Source organism: Pelophylax lessonae, assembly GCF_965119305.1.
Source record: "Pelophylax lessonae genome assembly, chromosome: 3".
Classification (NCBI taxonomy): domain Eukaryota; kingdom Metazoa; phylum Chordata; class Amphibia; order Anura; family Ranidae; genus Pelophylax; species Pelophylax lessonae.
In genome coordinates, this window is record NC_138770.1 from 349067668 (window position 1) to 349089830 (window position 22163).

At 44.6% G+C, this 22163-nt stretch overlaps 1 protein-coding gene across 1 annotated transcript in view; it reads right to left on the reverse strand.

The window, feature by feature from the left end:
* SLC17A5 (solute carrier family 17 member 5) overlaps window positions 1–22163 on the reverse strand; it is a 101001-nt gene that overhangs the window by 58783 nt on the left and 20055 nt on the right. Inside the window, exon 2 of the mRNA XM_082249918.1 lies at window positions 15785–15981. Coding sequence (XP_082106044.1) covers window positions 15785–15981 — 197 coding nt within the window. The remainder of the gene's footprint in view (window positions 1–15784; window positions 15982–22163) is intronic.

Consider the following 22163-nt stretch of genomic DNA (forward strand, 5'->3'; position numbering starts at 1 on the left):
CAGTGAAATGTGATTTTTCAAATTTTTTCCAAAAAAATGGCGTTTTAAAGACCGCTGCGCAAATACCGCGTGACAAAAAATTTTGCAATGACCGACATTTTATTCTCCAGAGTCTTTGCTAAAAAAATATATATAATGTTTGGGGGTTCTAAGTAGTTTTCTAGGAAAAAATACTGGTTTTAACTTGTGAACAAAAAGTGTCCGAAATAGGGCTGGGGCTAAAGTGGTTAAATAAAATGGCAGAAAAAGGACATTGCACAGTTCCCCAGTGATGAAACTAAGCTAATGCAGCCTGATACTGATCACTATGAAGAACAGGAAGCAGAACCCACACTTCCAGCAGACCAAGACGTGCGACTAAGACGCTCCCTCAAACCGACACTAAAGGTCAGGTAAAACTATCAAACCACAAAAGACGAGCTATGCGATAACCTGGAAGAGCTATGGGAACGAGTTTCCTCCCTCATGTCAGGACTTAAATCCTCTGGTGATGCCACAAGCTTACAACTTGCCCATAGGCAGCTGAACACAGCTCATGAAAGATACAAGAGACTGTCCATAAGGTATATAACCTTTCTAAAAGATGCTAATAATGATGAAGCCCTTTCAGAACTGAGCAAGGCGGAATCAATAGACAGACAAAGAGACGCCATGGTGCTGCGTACTAAAGATAAAGCGGAACTCCGTATCTCCCATTTGCAAGAAACTAGATCACACAGATCAAATTCATCTAAACATTCCTCTGGGTCATACAGATCATCATGCTCTAGAAGCTCAGCACTAAGTAACAGATTACTAGAGGCCTGCATAAATGCAGAGCAATCCAAAGCGAGACGTTCCTTCACTAAAAAAGAAGCTCTTGCAAGAGCAGAAGCAGAGGCTAAAAGAGCAGAGGCCAAGAGGGTAGAAGCAGAGGCGGAGGCCAAGAGGGCTGAAGCAGAGGCTTGAATAAAGATTCTTGAATCAGAGATGGAAGAGGAAATTGCATTAGCTAAAGTAAGACTACTTGAGCAAGCATTGAGCCAAGCTCTTGATCCAGTCTGCTCACCACCACAGGAAATAGAAGATCCAGCTGATCGCACCAGCGACTATGTACTGGAACAGTTATCTGCACCACCCCCAGTATGCAGTACCGCCCAAGCCGACAACAGCGAAACCTCCATGTCAACTTCACCTACAGCGCCAGTGCCACTCACAGTGCCTAAGCAACCTGATGGCATTCACCCAGATGCGCCTTCTCAAGGACAGTTATTACAGCAAAGGGGCTATCGGGCGTTTCCTGGCCTACCCCCACAGCTCAAGCAGCAGTCATCACAATCTACAGAGGCTAGATCACAGCTCAACCCTGCAGCAACATCATTCTACCCGGAAGCATCTCACCCTTTCACGCCGCGCAGCCTACACGCCCCAGCAGCATCACAAGTTGTCGCGGCAACAAGCAGTGAGAAATCAGATATGTCTGAGTTTGCCAGGTTTATGGTGAGCAGAGAGCTAATTCATACAAGTCTCTCAAAATTTGATGACCGTGCAGAGAGCTACAGAGCTTGGAAGGCAACCTTCAAGGCCGCCATTGCCAACCTCAACTTAACAGCAGAGCAGGAGCTCGACCTCCTAATCAAATGGCTGGGCCCAGGCTCCTCAAATCGTATCAAGAGCCTCAGAACTGTCTATGTGGGACAAGCAGATGCAGGTCTCCCTGCCGCCTGGCAGAGACTCGAACGTACCTTCGGCAGTGCAGAAGCAATAGAAAAAGCCCTATTCAAGAGACTGCAGAACGTCCCAAAGATCAACCTTAATGATGTCAATAAGCTTCATGATTTGAGCAACCTACTCATGGAACTAGAGCTTGCCAAAAGAGACCCTCGTCTGACCGGGCTGTGCTACCTGGATACAGCCCATGGAGTGAACCCAATTGTCGTGAAACTACCATACAGTCTGCAAGAAAAGTGGGCAACATCAGTCTCAAGGTACAAAAGGGTGCATGACGTCACCTTTCCCCCATTTATTCATTTCTGCCGATTCATTGATGAACAGTCCCAGATGAGGAATGACCCCAGCCTCGATTTCCTGGAGTTCAACACTACAGCTTCAGCGACACCATCATCAAGGTATGAAAGTGTCATGCATAAACACAGAGACTTTAAGAGCAGCGTGAGTGTTAGAAAGACTAACCTACCGTCTTCTGCAGCATCCACGGGTAAACAGTACAATACCTCATCAGGAGACAAGTTCTTCAATCGTGAATGTCCCATTCATAAAAAACCATACTCACTGAACAAATGCAGAGGGTTTAGATCCAAAACCATACAGGAGCGCAAGAAAGTCCTCAGCGAGCTTGGGGTATGTTTCAGATGCTGCGCTTCATTGGAGCACATGGCTAAGGACTGTAAATCCATCAAGTGTGAGGAGTGTCATAGTGAAAGACATGCCTCAGCTATGCACCCAGTTCAACTCCCCAGAGACTCACCAGCTGCCGTCACCACCAGTCCTGCTCCAAGTCATGGCGAGGAGCCCCAGAACCACGCTAACACAACCGCCGCTGTTTCCTGCTCATGTTTGGAAGTATGTGGTGAGGGCCGAAGTGAGAAATGTTGTGCCCGAATATGCCTAATCAAGGTCTATCCAGAGGGACTACCAGAAAAGGCAATAAAAATGTATGCCATCATCGATGACCAAAGCAACCGGTCCCTAGCGGGACCTAAATTCTTTGAAGCCTTTGGGATAAAGGGACCATCGGAACCCTACATCTTAAACACCTGCTCAGGCCTCAGAGACTAGCGGCAGGAGAGTGCAAGGATTCATTGCTTCTCCCATCAGTGGGAATACAGAAATACCCCTACCAACGCTGATTGAATGCGATCAAATACCTAACTATAGGGATGAGATTCCTACCCCAGAAGCTGCATTTTACCAACCCCACCTAAGGCACCTAGCCAACGTTATCCCACCTATGGACAACAATGCCGAGATTCTACTCCTGCTTGGCAGAGACAATCTAAGGGTGCACAAGGTGCGTCAACAATGTAATAGTCCTGACTACGCGCCATATGCCCAGAGGCTGGACTTGGGATGGGTAGTCCTAGGAAATGTATGCTTGGATCAACCAAGAATTGACTCCTTTAAAACGTACGTGTGAGCAGATGGACGCACAACTTGCATTAAGCCGTGTCCTCATCACTATGAAGTGAAGGAGAAGTCTCCAGACCTCATACAACCACCTAACATAATTTCTCCCCTCTTTGCTGACAACTTGGGGAGATCAGTCTTTCACACAACCAAGGATGACGATAAAGTAGCCTTATCAGTAGAGGACAGTGAGTTATTTAAAGACGAAACCGATCACTGGATTTCTCCATTACCCTTCCGAACCACCAGGGTAAGGCTCCTGGACAATCTGGAGCAAGCACTATCCAGATTTAAATCTCTTCAGCGTACCATGAACAGCAAGCCTGAGACGAGAGAACACATTGTCGCCTTTATGGACAAAATATTCTGTACCAATCCAGCAGATCACGCCACCAGGCCTATGTCTATAGGTTCTTTTACTAACTCTACTTGGCTTACAGGTCCGGAGTTTCTGCTAGGATGGGCAGACGAATGTGTACAGGAAGTTTTCAGCATCCAGGATCCGGATAATGATCCAGAAATCCGCGCTGAAGTTAGTGCATTAGTCACTGAAACAAGACAGACCTCCAGCCTTGACTGTCATCGCTTCGAACATTTCTCCAGTTGGATGAGACTTGTCAGAACCATTGCAAGGTTAGTGCACATCGCTAGATGTTATCACAATACTCAGGATGACAAAGATTGTCATGGTTGGCATGTCTGCCATAAACCCTTCTCTGCTGAGGACATTTCTCGTAGCGAGTCTCTCATAATACGTCATGCCCAGCAGAATTTAATGTAGAATGGAAGTGCTTGAACAATAGACAGCAGATAACTCTAAAAAGTCCTCTTGCTAACTTATATCAAATTATGGACAGTTTTGGCCTGCTCAGAGTTGGTGGTCGTTTGAATCAAGCCCACCTAGGAGTTGTGGAAAAAAATCCTGTCATTATTCCCAGCAAACATCATATCACCACGTTGCTGATCCAACACTACCACAAAAAGGCTGAACACCAGGGCAGACAAATCACTGAGGGCAAGTTAAGGTCTGCAGGTCTTTGGATTATAGGTATGAAGAGACGTGTAGCCCAACTACTGCATGACTGTGTGCACTGTCGTAAAGCAAGAGGAAAACAGCTACACCAACAAATGGCCGACTTGACTGCGGATAGACTATGTACAGAACCGCCCTTCACCTACACTGGTCTGGACGTCTTTGGACCATGGATGGTGTCCGCACCACCCGTGGCGGTCATGCAAACAGTAAACGTTGGGCTGTGCTATTTACTTGCATGAGTGTGCGAGCCGTTGACATAGAGGTGATAGAATCTATGGACACATCCAGCCTCATTAATGCCTTAAGACGGTTCTTTGCAATCAGAGGACCAGTGAAACAGTTGAGGTCAGACCAAGGAAGTAACTTCATTGGAGCCTGTAGAGAACTGAACATCGACACTAAGCCTATTCAAGACCAGTTGGCGGAGAAAGGTTGCACCTGGATTTTTAATCCTCCTCATAGTTCCCATATGGGGGGGTTCCTGGGAGAGAATGATCGGGATCTCACGCAACATCTTAAATTCTATGTTGATGGATGTAAATTCTTCAAGACTTACACATGAGACTCTTGTCACTATTCTTGCTGAAGTTTCAGCTATTATAAATTCAAGACCCCTTGTGCCAGTGTCTATGGATCCTGAAACACCAGCCATACTGTCTCCAGCTATTCTACTTACCCAAAAAACTGACAATATGCTAATGCCTAGTGGAAAATTTACTCATGGGAATATCTACCAAAAACACTGGAAACGTGTACAACACCTGGCAGATTGCTTCTGGAACAGATGGCGAAAAGAGTACCTCAATATTCTTCAAGGAAGGAGAAAATGGCAACATCAAAAACCAAACTTGAAAGAAGGAGACCTCGTATTGATGAAGGAGCAACAAACCGAAAGGATTGTCTGGCCTATGGGACTAATTACAAAGGTTTTTCCTAGCAAAGATGGCAAGGTCCGAAAGGTGGAGTTGAAGATCTTCAGGAAAGGTGAGCTTAAAACATTTGCAAGGCCAATTAACGAACTCATTTTAGTATTACCCACCGAGAACGTTCCTGAAGGATGAAAAAGGACTGAACTTGAACTTCATGATCTACTCTACTACGAGTCAGGGAACCCGACTGTTGTGTTTATTGCATTTTAACATGTTCTTTGTTGCAGGTTGTATCATATTTCTTGGACATTCTTCATAGTGAAATCTCCAAAGGAAATTTCCGACGGGGAGTGTGCTGTTCTCCTCAGTTATTTGTACATTGCATTATCATCTTTCTTTCTCTTGTTGTTTTTATGCATTGTTGTACTGCTGCCATCTGCTGGCCAGAATTTGCATGTCTTGTCACATTCAGCAGCCATCTTCAGTTCATTAAGGCTGTGTGACTGGAAACTCTCCACATTTTTGGACTTGTGAAAAGACATCAGTTTTTGACCAGCAGTTTGCCTCAGGATAGACACCAACAGGACGATATTGAAACCACTACTACAGGACAGTATTGTATCACCGTTTATTGCTGTATCTGGATTGAATAAACCCACGTTTGATTTCATCTTCATGCCTAAGTCTGGATTCATCTAACCTGAGCATCTGCCGGTCCGGTCTACCCCACTGCTTGGATACGAAGGTAGGAAGTCACACAGCTATTATCAGTTATACCTTCATTCGCCTTCATGTGGGGACAAAACAACGGTATAGGGACGTTGGCATACCCCTTGGGTTGAAACCACTTCCATAGATTGTTTAAGGCCTCTTCCACATGGACAGACGTTTCCATCCATTTGCCCATAGGAATGCATTGCTGTCCATTTTTCATCTGTAAACAGACGGATGAAAATGGACAAATGGAAGACCCTGTGAATAGAGCCTAAGACATTCACTGAATTGGCTGGGGCAGTGTACGGACAATTCTTTATCAGAAGGTGAGTGCTTATTAGAAGTTTAGGAAGGACACCATTTTTTTTTTTTAACCACTTTACCACCGGAGGATTTATCTGCTTTACGTCCAGGCCACTTTTTGCGATTCGGCACTGTGCGACTTTAACTGAAAATTGCGCGGTCATGCAGTGCCGTACCCAAACGAAATTTACGTCCTTTTTTTCCCCACAGAGCTTTCTTTTGGTGGTATTTAATCACCTCTGCGCTTTTCATTTTTTGCGATAATAAAAAAAAGCGACAATTTTGAAAAAATAACAATATTTTTCTACTTTGACAGTTAAAAAATATCCAATATATTAAATTTTTGTCATATATTTCAGCCAAAATGTATTTAGCTACAAGTCTTTGATGAAAAAAATTCTCAATGAGCGTATTTTTAACCGCTTTAAGAGTGGAAGATTTTACCCTATTCCTGACCAGGCCATATTTTGCGATTCGGCACTGCGTTACTTTAACGGACAATTGCGCGGTCGTGCGATGCTGTACCAAAATTAGATTGATGGCCTTTTTTCTCCCACAAATAGAGCTTCCTTTTGGTGGTATTTGATCCCCTGTGCGATTTTTACTTTTTGCGCTTTAAACAAAAAAAGAGCGACAATTTTGAAAAAATAACAATATTTTTCACATTTTTTTATATGAAATTCCCCAAAAAAAAAAATGTAAAAAAATCAAAATTTTTTAACATTTTAGGCCAATTTGTTTTCGGCTACATATTTTTGGTAAAAAATAAAATAAATAAAAAAAAAAAAAACGCAATAAGCGTATTTTGATTGGTTTGCGCAAAAATTATCGCAGCTATTAACTACGGGAAATTTATGTCATTTTTGTTTTTTTTTTTTAACTAGTAATGGCGGCGATCTGCGATTTTTTTTGCGGGACAGCGACATTGTGGCGGACAGATCGGACCCTTGACTGACATTTTTGACACTTTTGGGGGTACCAGTGACATTACTACACTAATCAGTGCTAAAAATCTGCACTGTTACTGTAAAAATGACACTGGCAGGGAAGGGGTTAACTTTTATTGGTGATCAAGGGGTTATTGTATGCCTGGTGCTTACTGACATGTGTGGGGGGAGGAGACACTGTGACACAGGCACAGATTGCAGGTTCAGCTATGCTGAATCCTGCAAATCTGTCCCTGCCTGTCACTTAGGAGATCCGCCCGCTTTGTTTACACAAGCGGGCGAATCTCCTCACTCGATCCCCGACGATCGGGGAAGAGCGGCCGCCTCTCCTCCCCTGGCCCGACTTCCGCTGTGACTGAATACAGCGGGAGCGAGCCTCCAGCGGCACGCACGCGCCGCCCACAAGGGGAGGAGTCCAGCGACGTAGGTCTACATCGCTGGACGATAAAGAACCACTTTGCCGCAGTAGGCTCAATGTGAGCGGTCGGCAAGTGGTTAAATACAACAATCCTGTCAGCCTACAAATAATATGCAGTCGTCGCATGGGACTGCGAGCCCCTAGTACCCCTTTTCAAATTAGGGCCTGTTTTAGTGGTTTATAGGGTCTTTACTGTTCTTTTGTCAGTATCCAGTCAGGATTTCTGTTAACAACTGTTGCTCGGCAGATCAACTAGCTGCTTCTCACCCTTTGATTAGCTATGGAATTTCTGGGAGGTAAGCCTATCATCCAACCGAGATTCACATTCACTTTTAAATATTTTGCTCCTGAGATGTTTGTTAGCAGTTAGACCTTCAGTGAAGGCAAACTGTCGCGTCCTCCCTTTCCTTTGCTGCGGCTATCCTTTTTTTGGGGGTATGGGTGGACAGTGACAGTTAAAGACTAATGGACGGTTACCTTTAGCTTGAGTCTTGGTGACTGAGCTTCTGGGTTTGATATTTATTTCATGGTTTATATTTATAAAGCTTAAAGAAAGTTTATTAATTTTGTTTATATCCTTTTAATCCCAATAAAAGGTTGCAGCCTAATATTTTCCAAGATGATTATTTTTTGTTGTTTCATTCAACCACTTGACCTCTGGAAGGTTTTACCCCCTTCATGACCAGGCCATTTTCTGCTATTCAGCACTGTGCTACTTTAACTGCCAATTGCGCAGTCATCAAACACTGTACACAAATTAAATTTATATAATTTTTTTCCACACAAATATAGCTTTATTTTGGAGGTATTTGATCACCACTTGTTTTTTTTAATTTTTTAAAATAAAAATAAAAACAGACCAAAAAAAGTGAAATCTGTTCCATTAAAATAAAAAGGTCTTCATAAATTTAAGCCACATTTATTCTGCTACAGTAAAACCTTGGATTGAGAGTAACTTGGTTTGAGAGCGTTTTGCAAGACAAGCAAATTTTTTTTTATAAAATTGATAAACAAGCGATGTCTTGATATACAAGTAGCGTCGCGTCACATCACAACTGAGTATAAAAGAGAAGAGAGGTGCCTCTAAGTGTATCAATATGGTTACATTTAAGGACAGTAAAACATTTAGCAACTGACATGGCTGGCGATTAAAACAGGGAAATCTAAGTATGCAGGCATCTGGGGTAAAGTTGTCTACATAGACCATCCTCCGCACCGCCATCATCCCTTCCACACTGCGCACCACGAGTGCTTCAAGCCTCGCTTTCAGATCGTTCTACTGCAGGGTAGTCTTCCAGGTCACGACTGCAGACTGATGGCGGTTAGAGCTGGCGGTGAGGAGGATGGTCTATGTGGACAGCTTTACCCTGGAAGCCTGCATTCCGAAATGTGCCTCTTTTAATTATCAACCATGAGAGTTGCTAAATGTTGTACCTTCATTAAATGTAACCATATTGCTACACTTAGAGGTGCCTCTTTTCTCTTTTATACTCTGTAGCTCCTGCTGGATTTTGCTTCTAATCCCCTTGTGGAGGCTGCCATTTGTGTATGGACATTTTATGGTTACACAACCTATCACATTGCTATAATCATTTTATATGGACTTTAAACTGAAGGACCTATGAATAAATGGTTGTGGAACAAATCATCTGAGTTTCCATTATTTCTTATGGGGAAATTCACTTTGATATAAGAGTGCTTTGGATTACAAGCATGTTTCCGGAAATAAATTATGCTCTCAATCCAAGGTTTTACTATCTGGCTTTGGTAAAAAAAAAAAAAAAAATCCCAATGAGTGTATAATACTATAATGTATAATAGTGTTTTTGTGTGAAAGTTATACCATCTACAAAAACTACTGTAATATATATATATATAATTTTTTTTTTTTGAAAATTGTGCTGCCTGTCTAATCACTTGAGGCTCTAAACTGCCAGGACAGTACAAATACCTACCAAAATGTCCCTTTTTTGGAAAGTAGGCATTCCAAGGTATTTAGTAAGAGGTATGGCGAGTTTTTTTTCAGTTGTAATTGTTTGTCACAATTTTATGGAAAATTAGGAAAATAGGATTTTTGCACTTACCACAAAATCCATTTCTCGGAGTTCATTGACGGACACAGCGCTCCATATTCAGAACCATAGGGACGTCCCCAAGCAGTGCCAAACATGAGGGGTGGGACAAAAAAAAACTCCCAAGGGTAAAATACAAGAAGCTAACCAGGTAACAGGAGCTAAAAGGAAAAAAACAACAACTGGAGCCCAATGTGAACAATACACCCCCAAAGAGGGAACAGACCCTCTAAACAGCAGGCTGCAAAACCATGCAGCCAAAGGGAGCATCCACAGATGCTAAAACATCCACTTTGTAGAATTTAGTGAAAGTGTGCACCGAAGACCAAGTGGCCGCCTTGCAAACCTGAGCCACTGACGCCTGATGATGGAAGGCCCAAGAAGCACTAAGCGCCGGAGTAGAGTGCGCCGTTACAGGGAAAGGAGGAACCAGACCCTTGATAAAATAGACCTGAGACACCGTCTGTCTGATCCATCTGGAAATGGTCGCAGATGTGGATCGGATAGCCCTTTTCTTGGCCAGTCCATGATCACAGTGAGTCTGACCTCTGAAAAGACTCTGTGGCTGCCAGATATACCCGACTACAGAAACATGGCTGCCGGTCAATAGATTCACACAGGTCTCAAAGAAATGGCGCCAACCACAGCTAAATGGTCCCCACATGCGGCATCCACGAAGCTCCCAGGGAACCAGGAGGGATCCATGGAGCTCAGGCAACAGCCACCATGGACAGGGGGGGGGGGGGGATCCAGGCACAGGACTGCTGTCGGCCAAGAGGAAAGCTGCAAAGACCCGGTCGTATGCGACCTCGCAAGGAGTTTAACTCGCAAGCCAGCCCCCGTCCAGTGGGGCTATGTCACAGCCGCCCCAGGGCAGAGCTGTGGTCTGGGCAGGCTTGCTGGCCAGACTAGGGGGACCGCTGGATCTAGGTACCCAACCCATCGCCCAGTCAGGCAGTTGATTGTAGATCTCACAAGAAAAAACCAGGAGAAAAAATACCATGCAAAAAGAAATAAAAATGCTAGGACCAGAGATCCTGGCAGGGAACTAGGTCCTTACTCCTGACTAGGCAGAAAAAAAACTGAAGGCCTATATAAGAGAGGGGAATGTATACTAGCTAGGACTGCCCATAGGCGTAGCCAAGTCTTTTTTCTGCCTAGTGTCCTACACCTGTAGGGGGCAATATAACCCCATCTTTCTGATTATGGAGCACTGTGTCCGTCAATGAACTGTCACCAATGCAGCACCGCTTCATCATATGACTGGTTTCTGAAAATCTTATAGCATCTCAAAGTTTGGCTCTTCAACATCTACAAAAAAATCCCCATTACGTTATAAAACCCTCTGATAAGGGGGGGTAACGTGGTTATAATGTCACACGATCAGTATCAGAATATGTGCCTCGATATTTTGAACAATCGCCAATGGTATATCCCCATTCACCCTGATTTAACCATAAATTTTCAAAATGAACTCAAAAATCTATGCTTTGAAGCTTATTTATCAGGGATTATAGATAAGGATGTACATGATTTTTTGATAATTAAACATCCCAGGACCCCTACAATGTATTCCTTACCTAAAATACATAAAAACTCTAAAAAACCTCCCGGCAGACCCATCGTCTCTGGGATTGGCTTGATCTCGGAAAACGCAAGCAAGTATGTCGATTTCTTTCTACGTCCCTTTGTTCAATCCCTACCGTCTTTCATTCAAGATACCCCCGATCTGCTTAGACACATCGACGGTGTCCAGGTACCCCCGGATGCCCTCCTCGTAGCGGTTGACATAGAGGCCCTTTACTCGAGTATACCGCACGAGGAGGGCATCCGGCAGGTTGGTTCATTTCTATATGAACAGCATCAGCGTACATGGCCTCATAATGATTTCATCCTGTCCCTCTTAAGATTTATTTTAACTCACAACTTTTTTACTTTTATGGAAACAACTTATTTACAACAACAAGGTGTCGCAATGGGAACGTGCTGCGCCCCCTCCTATGCCAATTTATTCTTGGGAGGGTGGGAAAAACACGTTTCCTCTTGCGACTCCTATACATCCTGGTTGAAATATGTAACACACTGGTTTCGTTACATCGATGACTTGTTCCTGATATGGACAGGCCCTAAAGTCGAACTAGAAAAATTTTTATCTTCACTGAACGTGAATGATTTCAATCTTAAATTTACCTATAATTTCCATCCGGAATGTATTGTGTTTTTGGACATCGAAGTTAGAAAGGACAGTAATGGTCATATTGTTACAAGTTTATATAGGAAACCTAGTGCGGGAAATATGCTCCTGCACGCCTCTAGTGCTCATCCTATCCCATTAAAGAACAGCATTCCTTATGCGCAATATTTGCGCATAAGAAGAAATTGCTCTCTGGAGATGGACTTCCTTCGGGAAGCCAAAAAACTTCAAGAGAGACTACTTTTGAGAGGATATTCCCGCACCATTCTAAGAAAAGCCTTTAACAAGGCAAGGGGACTTGAGAGAAAAGACATACTGCAGCGAAAAGGCAAAATGGATTCCAATCCAACGGTAAAACTAATTACCCAGTTTTTTGACAATCACCAGCAATTAAGAGCCATATTCCAGAGACATTGGCATCTACTGAGTGAGGAAAACACTCTCTCTAAATATGTTAAGGATTATCCCGAAATTGTCTTCAGGCGAGCTACATCTCTTAGAGATCTTTTGATTAAAAGTCATTATACTGACAACCAGCCCCAACCCAGGGGCAGGCCTGGCACATACCAATGTGGTGGTTGCTCTCGCTGCCCCTGGATTGAGGAGGGTCCTATTACAAAGTTACCTAATGGTCTTTCCCACAAATTACGTGGGTTTGCAGACTGTTCCACTCGGGGTGTGATATACCTCATGAAATGTCAGTGTTCCGCCTTCTACGTTGGCAAAACAATTAGGCAATTGGGCCAACGAGTGGGGGACCATGTATATTACTCAGGTGGGGGAAAGATTTTGTCCCCGGTCACCCGACATATCGGGTTACACCATAGGTTTGACAATTCATGTGTAAAGTTCAGGGTATTGGAAGTTATACCCCCTGATCTCAGAGGAGGTAACTGGGACCAGAGGATATTACAGCGTGAAACTCTCTGGATAGAGAGGTTAAACGCTACCGTGCCCCCAGGATTAAATGAGGCTCATTCCTATAAAGCATTCTTGTAAGTCGTTTATACTGAATTATGTTTTTATGTTTTTTCCTTTTTGTTCTGTTTTTTTTTTTTTTTTTACTTTCTTCTCTTATGTCTTGTCCCCCCTCACATCCCTTCAGCCCCATTCTTCTCCCTTTCCTTGGGATAGTTTCTTTTCTCTCCTTTTTCCTTGTTTCGTATATTATTTATTTTCGCATCACCCTTATTCTTTCATTTTCGATCTTCCCTGTCCAGCATCATCAGTCCATGCTCACATCATAATATATATACAATCTATGGCTTCCTGAGGGGTTTATACACCTATGGACAGCCATAGTGTACAGGTATAGTGCCTACAACACTTATATTACATTTATCAGTATGGTTAAGCATATATTTAAACCGGTTGACCAATGATAACTGTGTTTTTCTATTTATACATATTTTTTTCTCGTTATATATGTATTGATCAATATTACAGCTCATTTCTGTATAATGTTGTTTCTTCTCTGTGTCTATGATATAGCATCCAGTGTTGCACAATGTCTTTTGTCCCTGTGTCAAGGCATGAGTCCGGCTTTCTGATTGTTCATTTGATCAATCATCATTGGGATATGACTGCTTTGGGTTCCCCCAATGGCGGGCACGTGACGTCAGGTATCGCCCCTCCCCCTTCGGGTGGTTGGTGGCTGATATGCTGGTTTGTCTCGCCCCTCCTCCTCACGCTTGCGGAACCTCCTCTATGGCTCCGACGGGCGGATTTTGGATGTCGGCCAGCTTCTGGCTGGTGCGTATGCGCTGGTTGCGCGCGCACTCCTGACGCCAGCCCGGATGTTCGTCAGGACGCACGCCTTGTACGTCATCCGGGTGGAGTCATTCGACCATACAAATAGCGGCAACTCGGCATCCGTCATTGCGATCTGCGGGGACTGGACGCGACTCTTGGTCTTCTCATAGGTAATCATCTGGTTCTTTGATGTTCACTATTCAATATCCTTTTTTTGACATGCACCACTTAAATGACGGAGCAATCCAGCTATTGGCTTGTATCCTCATTTATTGTGCATTTGTCACTATTGACCACACTCTGCCATCTGTTTTTCTTATATTTTACCACCAAACATATCTATGTAGTTATATGCATGTGTTGTTGGGCTGTTGCTGTATACACATGCATCTGCAAGATAGTTTTTGATTTTTACTGGTCAAACTTATCAGTATGGTCCCTGTGGTGACATAACTTATATACCTATCCATATAACACTATTTCAGCAATACATTTTGTCTTGCTGTTTATAATACTGCCTTGCCATACACCACATATATAGCACTCTACATTTGCTCTTTTCAGGCAGTACCGTTGTGGATCTGCTTTGATCTATTATAAATACCACCTATACTCTTCCCAGTCCCCGCCCACACCTACCAGTGGGTAATATTGAGGTAAGAATCTATATGGTCAATATGGTTTTATAGTGTATTGCCCAATGTGCGCCATGTAGTTGTCTCCTTCCCCCTCCTTTTTTAAGTTGAGACACCGAATGGCAACATATGGGACTTAATATATGTGTTTATCTATTTTGAATTTTCAGACCCTATTGTCTATCAGCCGCATTGTTTGCCCTAATTTGTGGTCGGTCTCCCATGTCCGCCCCCGGGGGGATCTCCCCTTGCCTTGCGGTCACATTCCCATTGCCGTGATTTTTGTTGCACGCCAGACAGGTATGATATTGTGTATTAGTCTTGATGTTTTTTCCATAGACACAGCATGAATGCTATATTTTTGTATATATTTGGATATTTTTCAAACATTGCAGATTTCATATATTATTATGAATACATATTTATGATTATTGTACTTATGTTTCTTCTCTATTCCCTTTATCTTAGTGTTTTTTCATTACAAATATATAATGTGATACCCTCAAAAATACCCCTGAAGAAGCGGCGGCAGTGCCGCGAAACATGTTGGGTTAAATACTGTGGGCCGTTACGTATCCTGCACAGATATCATCTATTGTGGATGCAACTGGGTATAAAGTACAGTACTATTTACCCCTGTGTTAGGAGTGTACAATTGTCTATGTTTGTATGAAATAATATGGCTACTTACTGTATGTGTTTTTAATATAATCATTTTTGTATATTGTAATTCATTAGATTACAGTATTTTTTACTGGTCGTTTTCAATAAAGTATTTTCTCTTTTATACTTCTGCTTTAATTTCTATCTTCTACACTAGAGCTACCTAGCACCCTAATTGAAAAGTCCCCTAATTTTGGCGCCCAAAGTCTTTCTATAGTACAATATTCATTTGGGACGTGGTGCTTTCACTTTAAACAATCTTATAGAGATAGTCTCCCTTTTATATATGACTGGTATAGCAGCGATCAAGGATACAAACATTTTCTTTTTTTTAATCATTTTTTTTACACCCTGTCATCAGAGTAGTTCGTTGTCACCATACCGACACTGTACTACAGTGGGGGTGATCAAGGATTGTTTTTTTTTACACTATTATTGCTTTAACAGTGAAGTTCACTCTTATAGGCAATGGTTTTAGCTGTCATGAATGGGTTATTGTTGACATGTTGTGGTTAGCTGTGGCCAATCACATGGTACAGACAGCCAGGTACCATGCGATAGCTGTGAGTCAATCACAGCTTCACAACACTAAGCAAGAAGTCATGAATAGGATCCATTCAATGCTGTTTTGTTTACATTGGAATCATTTGATTGCTATAACCAACCATAGCGATCATAGGATACCCTGGCAACGCATTGCAGCCGAGTACTGGTACCAGTAATCCGCCGTGTCCTGTGTCACAGGAGCAGCATTGCCCATGTACAGGCGATGTACATATATGTGACTGCCTGTACCTGTCTCCTACTTGCAGTATAATTACTGTGAGCAGGCAGCAGTTGGTTAATTAACTTATCCATTTCAGATGGTTTTGTTATTATTTACTTAGTGAGCCGTTTGTGAGGTCTGTAATCCCATGCAGTTACCATTAATTAAATGCCACAGGAAATGTTATTATGCACATACTGTAATTAAGCCTGATACACCTATCCCTACAATTCACTAGCGAAGACTGTAGAAAAAAACTCGGTGTATGATACAGGTCCTTAAAACTTACCGTAGAATTGTGAGGCACGCCTGGGTGAGCTGTGTGGTCGGGACAAACATTGGCACTTCTGTTTTCTTGTTCATGAGAAGTTGAATTTATCATGCCAACCAACGCCACACTCAAATTGACTCGTAGTGCATAGACCATAAAGAATCCAAGTAATGCCAACACTGCCAGGTTGTAACGAGCAGAGCAACACGCGGGCACTGAAATACAGAAAGACATCTTTCATTTGCACTGTCTCCGGGAGACAAACAGGCTAAGCATTATGAATACACAGTGCAAGAAGAGTGTCACCTCCACCTCTGCCAGGCCTGACCTTTTTGTTGTGTTTACTTAGTATACTGATTGCTTTTTGTGTTTGTGTAGTCTCTACTCCTCTCTGCAGCAACACGGATGTAGCTGAACGCTGTGTCACTGCTAAGGGACTGCACTTGAGCTTCAGGTTTATCAATTATTTTAACCACTTGAAGACCAGGCCTTTTCTGACACTTTTTGTTTACAAGTAAAAATCGGTATTTTTTGCCAAACAATTACTTAGACCTCCCAAACATTCTATATTTTTTAAGCAAAGTACCTGGAAAAAATAGGATTTTTGACTTACTGTAAAATCCATTTCTCTGATGTTCATTGACGGACACAGCTCCTGATCTTAACCATTGGGTTATATTGCCCCCTACAGGAGTAGGACACTAGGTAGAAAAAAAGACTGACTATGGGCAGTCCCAGGGGGTATACTCCCTTTCTCTGCTATAGGTACTCGGTTTTGTTACAAGCAGTGTCAGAAGAATTACAACTCCACAGAGGGGTGTGTGCTGTGTCCGTCAATGAACATTAGAGAAATGGATTTTACGGTAAGTCAAAAATCCCATTTTCTCTTTCGTTCATTCATGGACCATGCTCCTGATCTTCTTAACCATTAGGACGTCCCAAAGCAGTGTTAAACATGAGGGGTGGAAACAGCGAAAAATTCCCAGGGCTAACTATAGCCAACCAGGTAAATAGGAGCTTAACCAAAACAATTAGAGCTTACCTGAAAAAAACAACACCCTCACAGAGAACCAGGTCCTCTAAACAGCAGCCTGCAAAACCTTGCGGGCAAAGGAAGCATCCACAGATGCAAACACATCCACTTTATAGAACTTTGTGAAAGTGTGCACCGATGACCAGGTGGCCACTATGCAAACCTGTGTCACTGACGCCTGATTACAGAAGGCCCATGAGGCACTGAGCGCCTGAGTATAGTGCGCCTTGACAGGGAAAGAAGGGACCTGACCCATGATGGAGTATACCTGAATCCCCGTCTGTCTGATCCATCTGGAAATGGTTGCAAAGGAAGCGGACAACCCTTTCCAAGGCCCATCCGTAAGCTCAAATAAATAGGGAGTCTGATTTCCTAAAAGACTCCGTAGCTGCCAGGTGCACCCTAATCGCCCAGACCGCATCCACGGCATGCAAAGCAATTTCCTTCGGATGTTTTGGCCTGGGACACAGGGAAGGCAAACCGTCTTCATTCAAATGAAACTCAGAGACAACCTTCGGAAGGAACGACGGACAGGGACAAAGAACCACCTTATCTCTGAACCGCCAAGTAAGGTGAATGACAGGATAACGCCACCAATTCTGACACCCTGTGCGCAGAGGTGATGGTCACCAAGAAGGCCACCTTCTGGGACAGCATAAGCAGGGGAATCTCCCGAAGATTCTCAAAAGGAGGCTTCTGGAGGACAGAGCACAAAATTGAGATCCAAAAGGCGGCAACAGAGATCGTACTGGAGGGGCCAATTGCCTAACTCCCTGAAGAAAGGTACGCACCAGGGAGTACGTTCCCAAAGCCCATTTTAAGAAGACCGCTAAGGCTGACACCTGATCCTTGATAGTACTAAAGGACAGTTTCTGCTCAACCCACTGTTGAAGGAAGGTCAAGATCCAAGCCACCGAGAAAAAAAGCGAGGATGAACCCCAAGAGACTCACACCACGCAATGTATGACTTCAACGTATGATGGTAGATCGCCCTAGAAGTAGATTTCCTAGCTTTTAACAGCATTGGAATCACTGACTCAGACAAACCTCTATCCATCAGCACCTGGCGTTCAAAAGCCAAGCCGTCAAAGCCAGCAACTGTAAAGCAGGATGAAAGATTGGCCCTTGGGACAGCAGATCCCCCCTGGGAGGAAGCTTCCAAGGAACGTCGGAGACCAGCCGCACCAGATCGGGGTACCAAGCCCCGCGAGGCCGATCTGGAGCCACCAAGATGACCTGAATCTCTTCTGCCTTGAACCTGCATAGAAGACCTGGCAGATGCTGGAGAGGAGGGAAGGCATAAATCAGATGATACTGACCCCATGGGGCCAACAACATGCCTGTGGCGTCTGCCAGAGGATCCCGTGACCAAGCCACAAACCTGTGCACCTTTCTGTTAAACCGAGATGCCAACAGATCTACCTTGGGGATGCCCCATCGGAAACACAACTGATGAAAACACCTAGATGAAAGGACCACTCCCCTTGGTCAAACGCCTCCCGACTGAGGTAAATCGGCCTGCCAGTTTTTCACCCTGGAATGTGAACGGTGGAGAGGGCTGGAACAAATCAAACCATTCTGCCCACCTCAGAATGCCTGCTACATCCAGAGCCACCAGGACACTTCTTGTGCCCCCCCTGGTGATTGACATAAACCAAGCTCATGGCATTGTCCGATTGAATGCGCACTGGAAATGAATGCGCACTGGAAATCCCTGAAGATGAACTGTCCAATGGTCCAGGCACAGTCTGATCGCTCTGTGCTCCAAGGCATTGATCGGTAGTCTAGACTCTTCCAGTGTCCAGAGCCCCTGAGCAGAATTTTTGGCAGAGGATGCCTCTCCAGCCAGACAGGCTGGCATCTGTGATGACCACTGTCCAACACAAGGGGAGGAAGGATTTGCCCAGCCAAAGCACTGGAGAAGGAAGCCACCATATCAGGGACTCCCTTGTTCCCTGGCTCAGCCAGATCCGATTGTCCAAAGACTGCAGATTCTTGTCCCATTTGGCCAAAATCTGCCTTTGTAGGGACCTCGTACGGAACTGTGCAAACAGACCCGCTTCAAAAAGGTGGACAGCAGGAGACGAATTGCAGTTTCTGGAGTTTGTCCAGAGGAAGGAGCACTCTGGTTAAGGCTGAGTCCAGAGTCAGACCCAGATAGTCCAGCTTTGTGGTCGGAAACCAGAGCAGACTTATGAAAATTCAGAACCCAGCCGAACTACCTCAGAATTCGTATTGGGATTTCCAGGCTTTCCACCAGAGCAGTAGGAGACTCCACTTGCACCAGGTCATCCAAGTAGCCCAGTACCGCTATCCCCCGTTGGGGTAACAATGCCAGCATCGGGGCTAACACTTTTGTCAAGACCTGAGGAGCAGGGTCAAGGGCAAAGGCTAACGCCACAAACTGATAATGCTCCTCTCCTACGGAGAAGCGCTGGTGACCCGCACATATTGGAATTTTTAGGTAAGCATTCTTGATGTCGATAGAGGCAAGAAAATCCCCCTGACGCAGGGATGCCACTACAATGCGAATGTACTCCATTCTGAACTTCTGCACCCGCACAAAGCAGTTCAGCACCTTGAGGACCAGGACTGGATGCACCTTGCCTTCCTTCCTGGGGACTGTAAACAGGTTTGAGTAAGAACCCTGAAAATGTTCCAAAGTCAGAACTGGGACAATCACCCCTTGAAGTAACAGGTCTTGTACCACCCCAAACAGACCCTGTAAGCGGTCCAGGGACAGGCGCAAGTTGGAAGGCAAGAACCTTGCCAGGGGACAAGAGGGAAACTTGATCTTGTAGAGGGACCCGATATGGGTAAGGGCACACCTTCATGCTGAAGGAGCCTTGTCCGCAGGTCTGGAGAAGCCTGCTCTCGGCTTGTCAGACTAAGTTTGTTTGGATCCATCCGCCAAGGAGGAGGGCCCACGTCTACGACAAGGATCCTTGCCCTTAGTAGCCTGTGGAAGAAAGGTACTCCCCCCCCCCCCCTCGTTGAGACCTTTAATGAGGTCATCCAGAGTAGCTCCAAAACAGGGGATCTCCTTAAATGGGGAGAGCAGTCAAGGCCTTTTTTAGAAGTCTGGTCCCCAGACCAGCATTTGAGCCAAAAGACATGCAGAAGGACCACTGTCGAAACAGAGCCAAGCCACTAGGGGAGCCGTATCCAAAAGAGGCATTACAAATAAAACGGCAGCCCCTGGACCAGCTAGTCCACCAGCTTAGCAAAGGCAGGGGGGGGGAAGCAGTTCTCCTTCCAGGTCACGGTTTAAAAGCTTAGCCCACTCGGTCAGAGTTTGCAACACCAGGGCAATGGTGAATACTGGCCTTAGTGGCGAACCAGCTAGAGTGTATATATTACGGGCCACAGGCTCCGCCTTCCTGTCAGCCAGATCCCTAAAAGGCTGGGGACTCTTCAACTGGAATCATGGTTGCCTGGTTCAATCTGGATACTAGAGGGTCCACCACCGGTGGAACAGTCCACTTCTTAATAAGGGACTCCTCATAGGGGTATCGCCTAAGCAAATTGCTTTGGTCGTCCCCAATTCTTCCGGGCCATTCGGTCAAAATAGACGGGGAAAGGAAACACCTTTGCCGCTCTGGATGGCTCGTGAGTGCCAAAAGGAACCTACACCTCCGTCGCAGCTGGCCCTCCATCTTTAAGGATTCACGCACTTATACAATCAGTGCTTCCAGCAGCGCTTTTTCATGCGCAGTTGCAGATGTGAAGGGAACGTCCTCACTATCTGAGGATTCCAGGCACATGGTCGCAGACCAAACAGGGTGACCCACATCCGCAACGGTCGAATCCGATTCAGGATCTGGAGGAGACAGATGAGGCAGGGGAAGGTGGGGGAAACTTTTTGCTAGTCTGTCGCCTGAAAGCCACCTCCACCCCGGACACAAAGGACTCCAGGACCGCCAACAGTGCATTGATGGATGGTTGGGACTCAGAGCCCCGCAGCCTCAGAGAGGAGATCAGGTAGGGAGATGTGCTCCAGGGGGACCCCATAAAAAGTAACACACTGCAAAGGGACAACCCCCCACTGTGCTGGCAGCACCACCCAGTCAACAGGCACAAAGCACCAAGCAATCCTCAGCAGAGAGGGAGAGGACCCCACTAGACTCACCACCCAGCAGAAACATGCACCTGCAGCCACCAGGACAATATGCAATTCATGGGCAGCGATCAGGAAGCAAAAAGATCCAGGAGTCAGCACCAGGGGATGAGGAGGGGCTCCCACTGCTGAAATCAACAGCCACAGGGCTCCACTGTCATAGTCGCTGCAATTTTCAATGGTAAACCACCACAAAATGCCTGCCAGACTACACAAACATGGCCGCCACACATTGAGCACGCAGGCTACAAGAAAATGGCAGCACCACGAGGCTTCCCAGGGAACCAGGAGGGATCCCGAGGCCTCAAGGATGGGCCCAGACAGGACGAGGGGGGCCTTGGCAGGAGCCCCCACCAGGTACAACACTGCCTAGTGTCCTACTCCTGTAGGGGGCAGTATAACCCAATGGTTAAGAAGATCAGGAGCTGTGTCCATCAATGAACTAAAGAGAAATAAAATGTAATGCAAATGTAATGTTTTTTTTGTTTATAACAACACCACAATATATAACCCATCTTTTTGGTAAAATATAAAAGATGACGTTACGTCAAGTTACCAAGATACCCATAATACCATAGTTTTCATAGGTGACACTTTAAACATTTTTACAGGTTACCAGTTTAGAGTTACAAAAAGGAGGTCTAGAGCTAGAATTATTGCTCTCGCTATAACGTTCGGGGCAATACCTCACGTGTGGTGTGAACCCTTTTACATATGCATGCCTGACCTACAAATGCGTTTGCTCCTGCCCATGAGCGTGGGGAGATGGGGGGGGGGGGCGCATTATTTGTTTTAAAATTATTTTATTAAACTTTTTTGACACTGTACCCCCCCCCCCTTTTTTTTTACATTTTATGGCTGTCACAAGAAATGTAAATTTCTCTTGTAATAGCATTAAAGCATGACAGATCCTATGAGGACATCTCTCCTCTACCCTTGAAAGCATGAGTTAAAACAAAAAAAAAAAAACCCAAATAAAAAAAGAACACAACAATGATCTTTTGCTTTGCATAAAAAAAAAAAAAAATGGCTATTACATTTGCCCTAACCAGATGTGACGAAATGCTCCTCATGGTCTCCTAGACCACACAGAGTTGATCTGGGACTTCTAATCATTCAAACACATCAACGTCATGCATGCACGTGATTGCGTGGCAAGTGGTTAAAGCGGAGTTCCACTCATTTTTTTAAATGCGCAATCATTCCCATGCCCACCCGCACTGCTATTCTAAATTGCAACAACTATT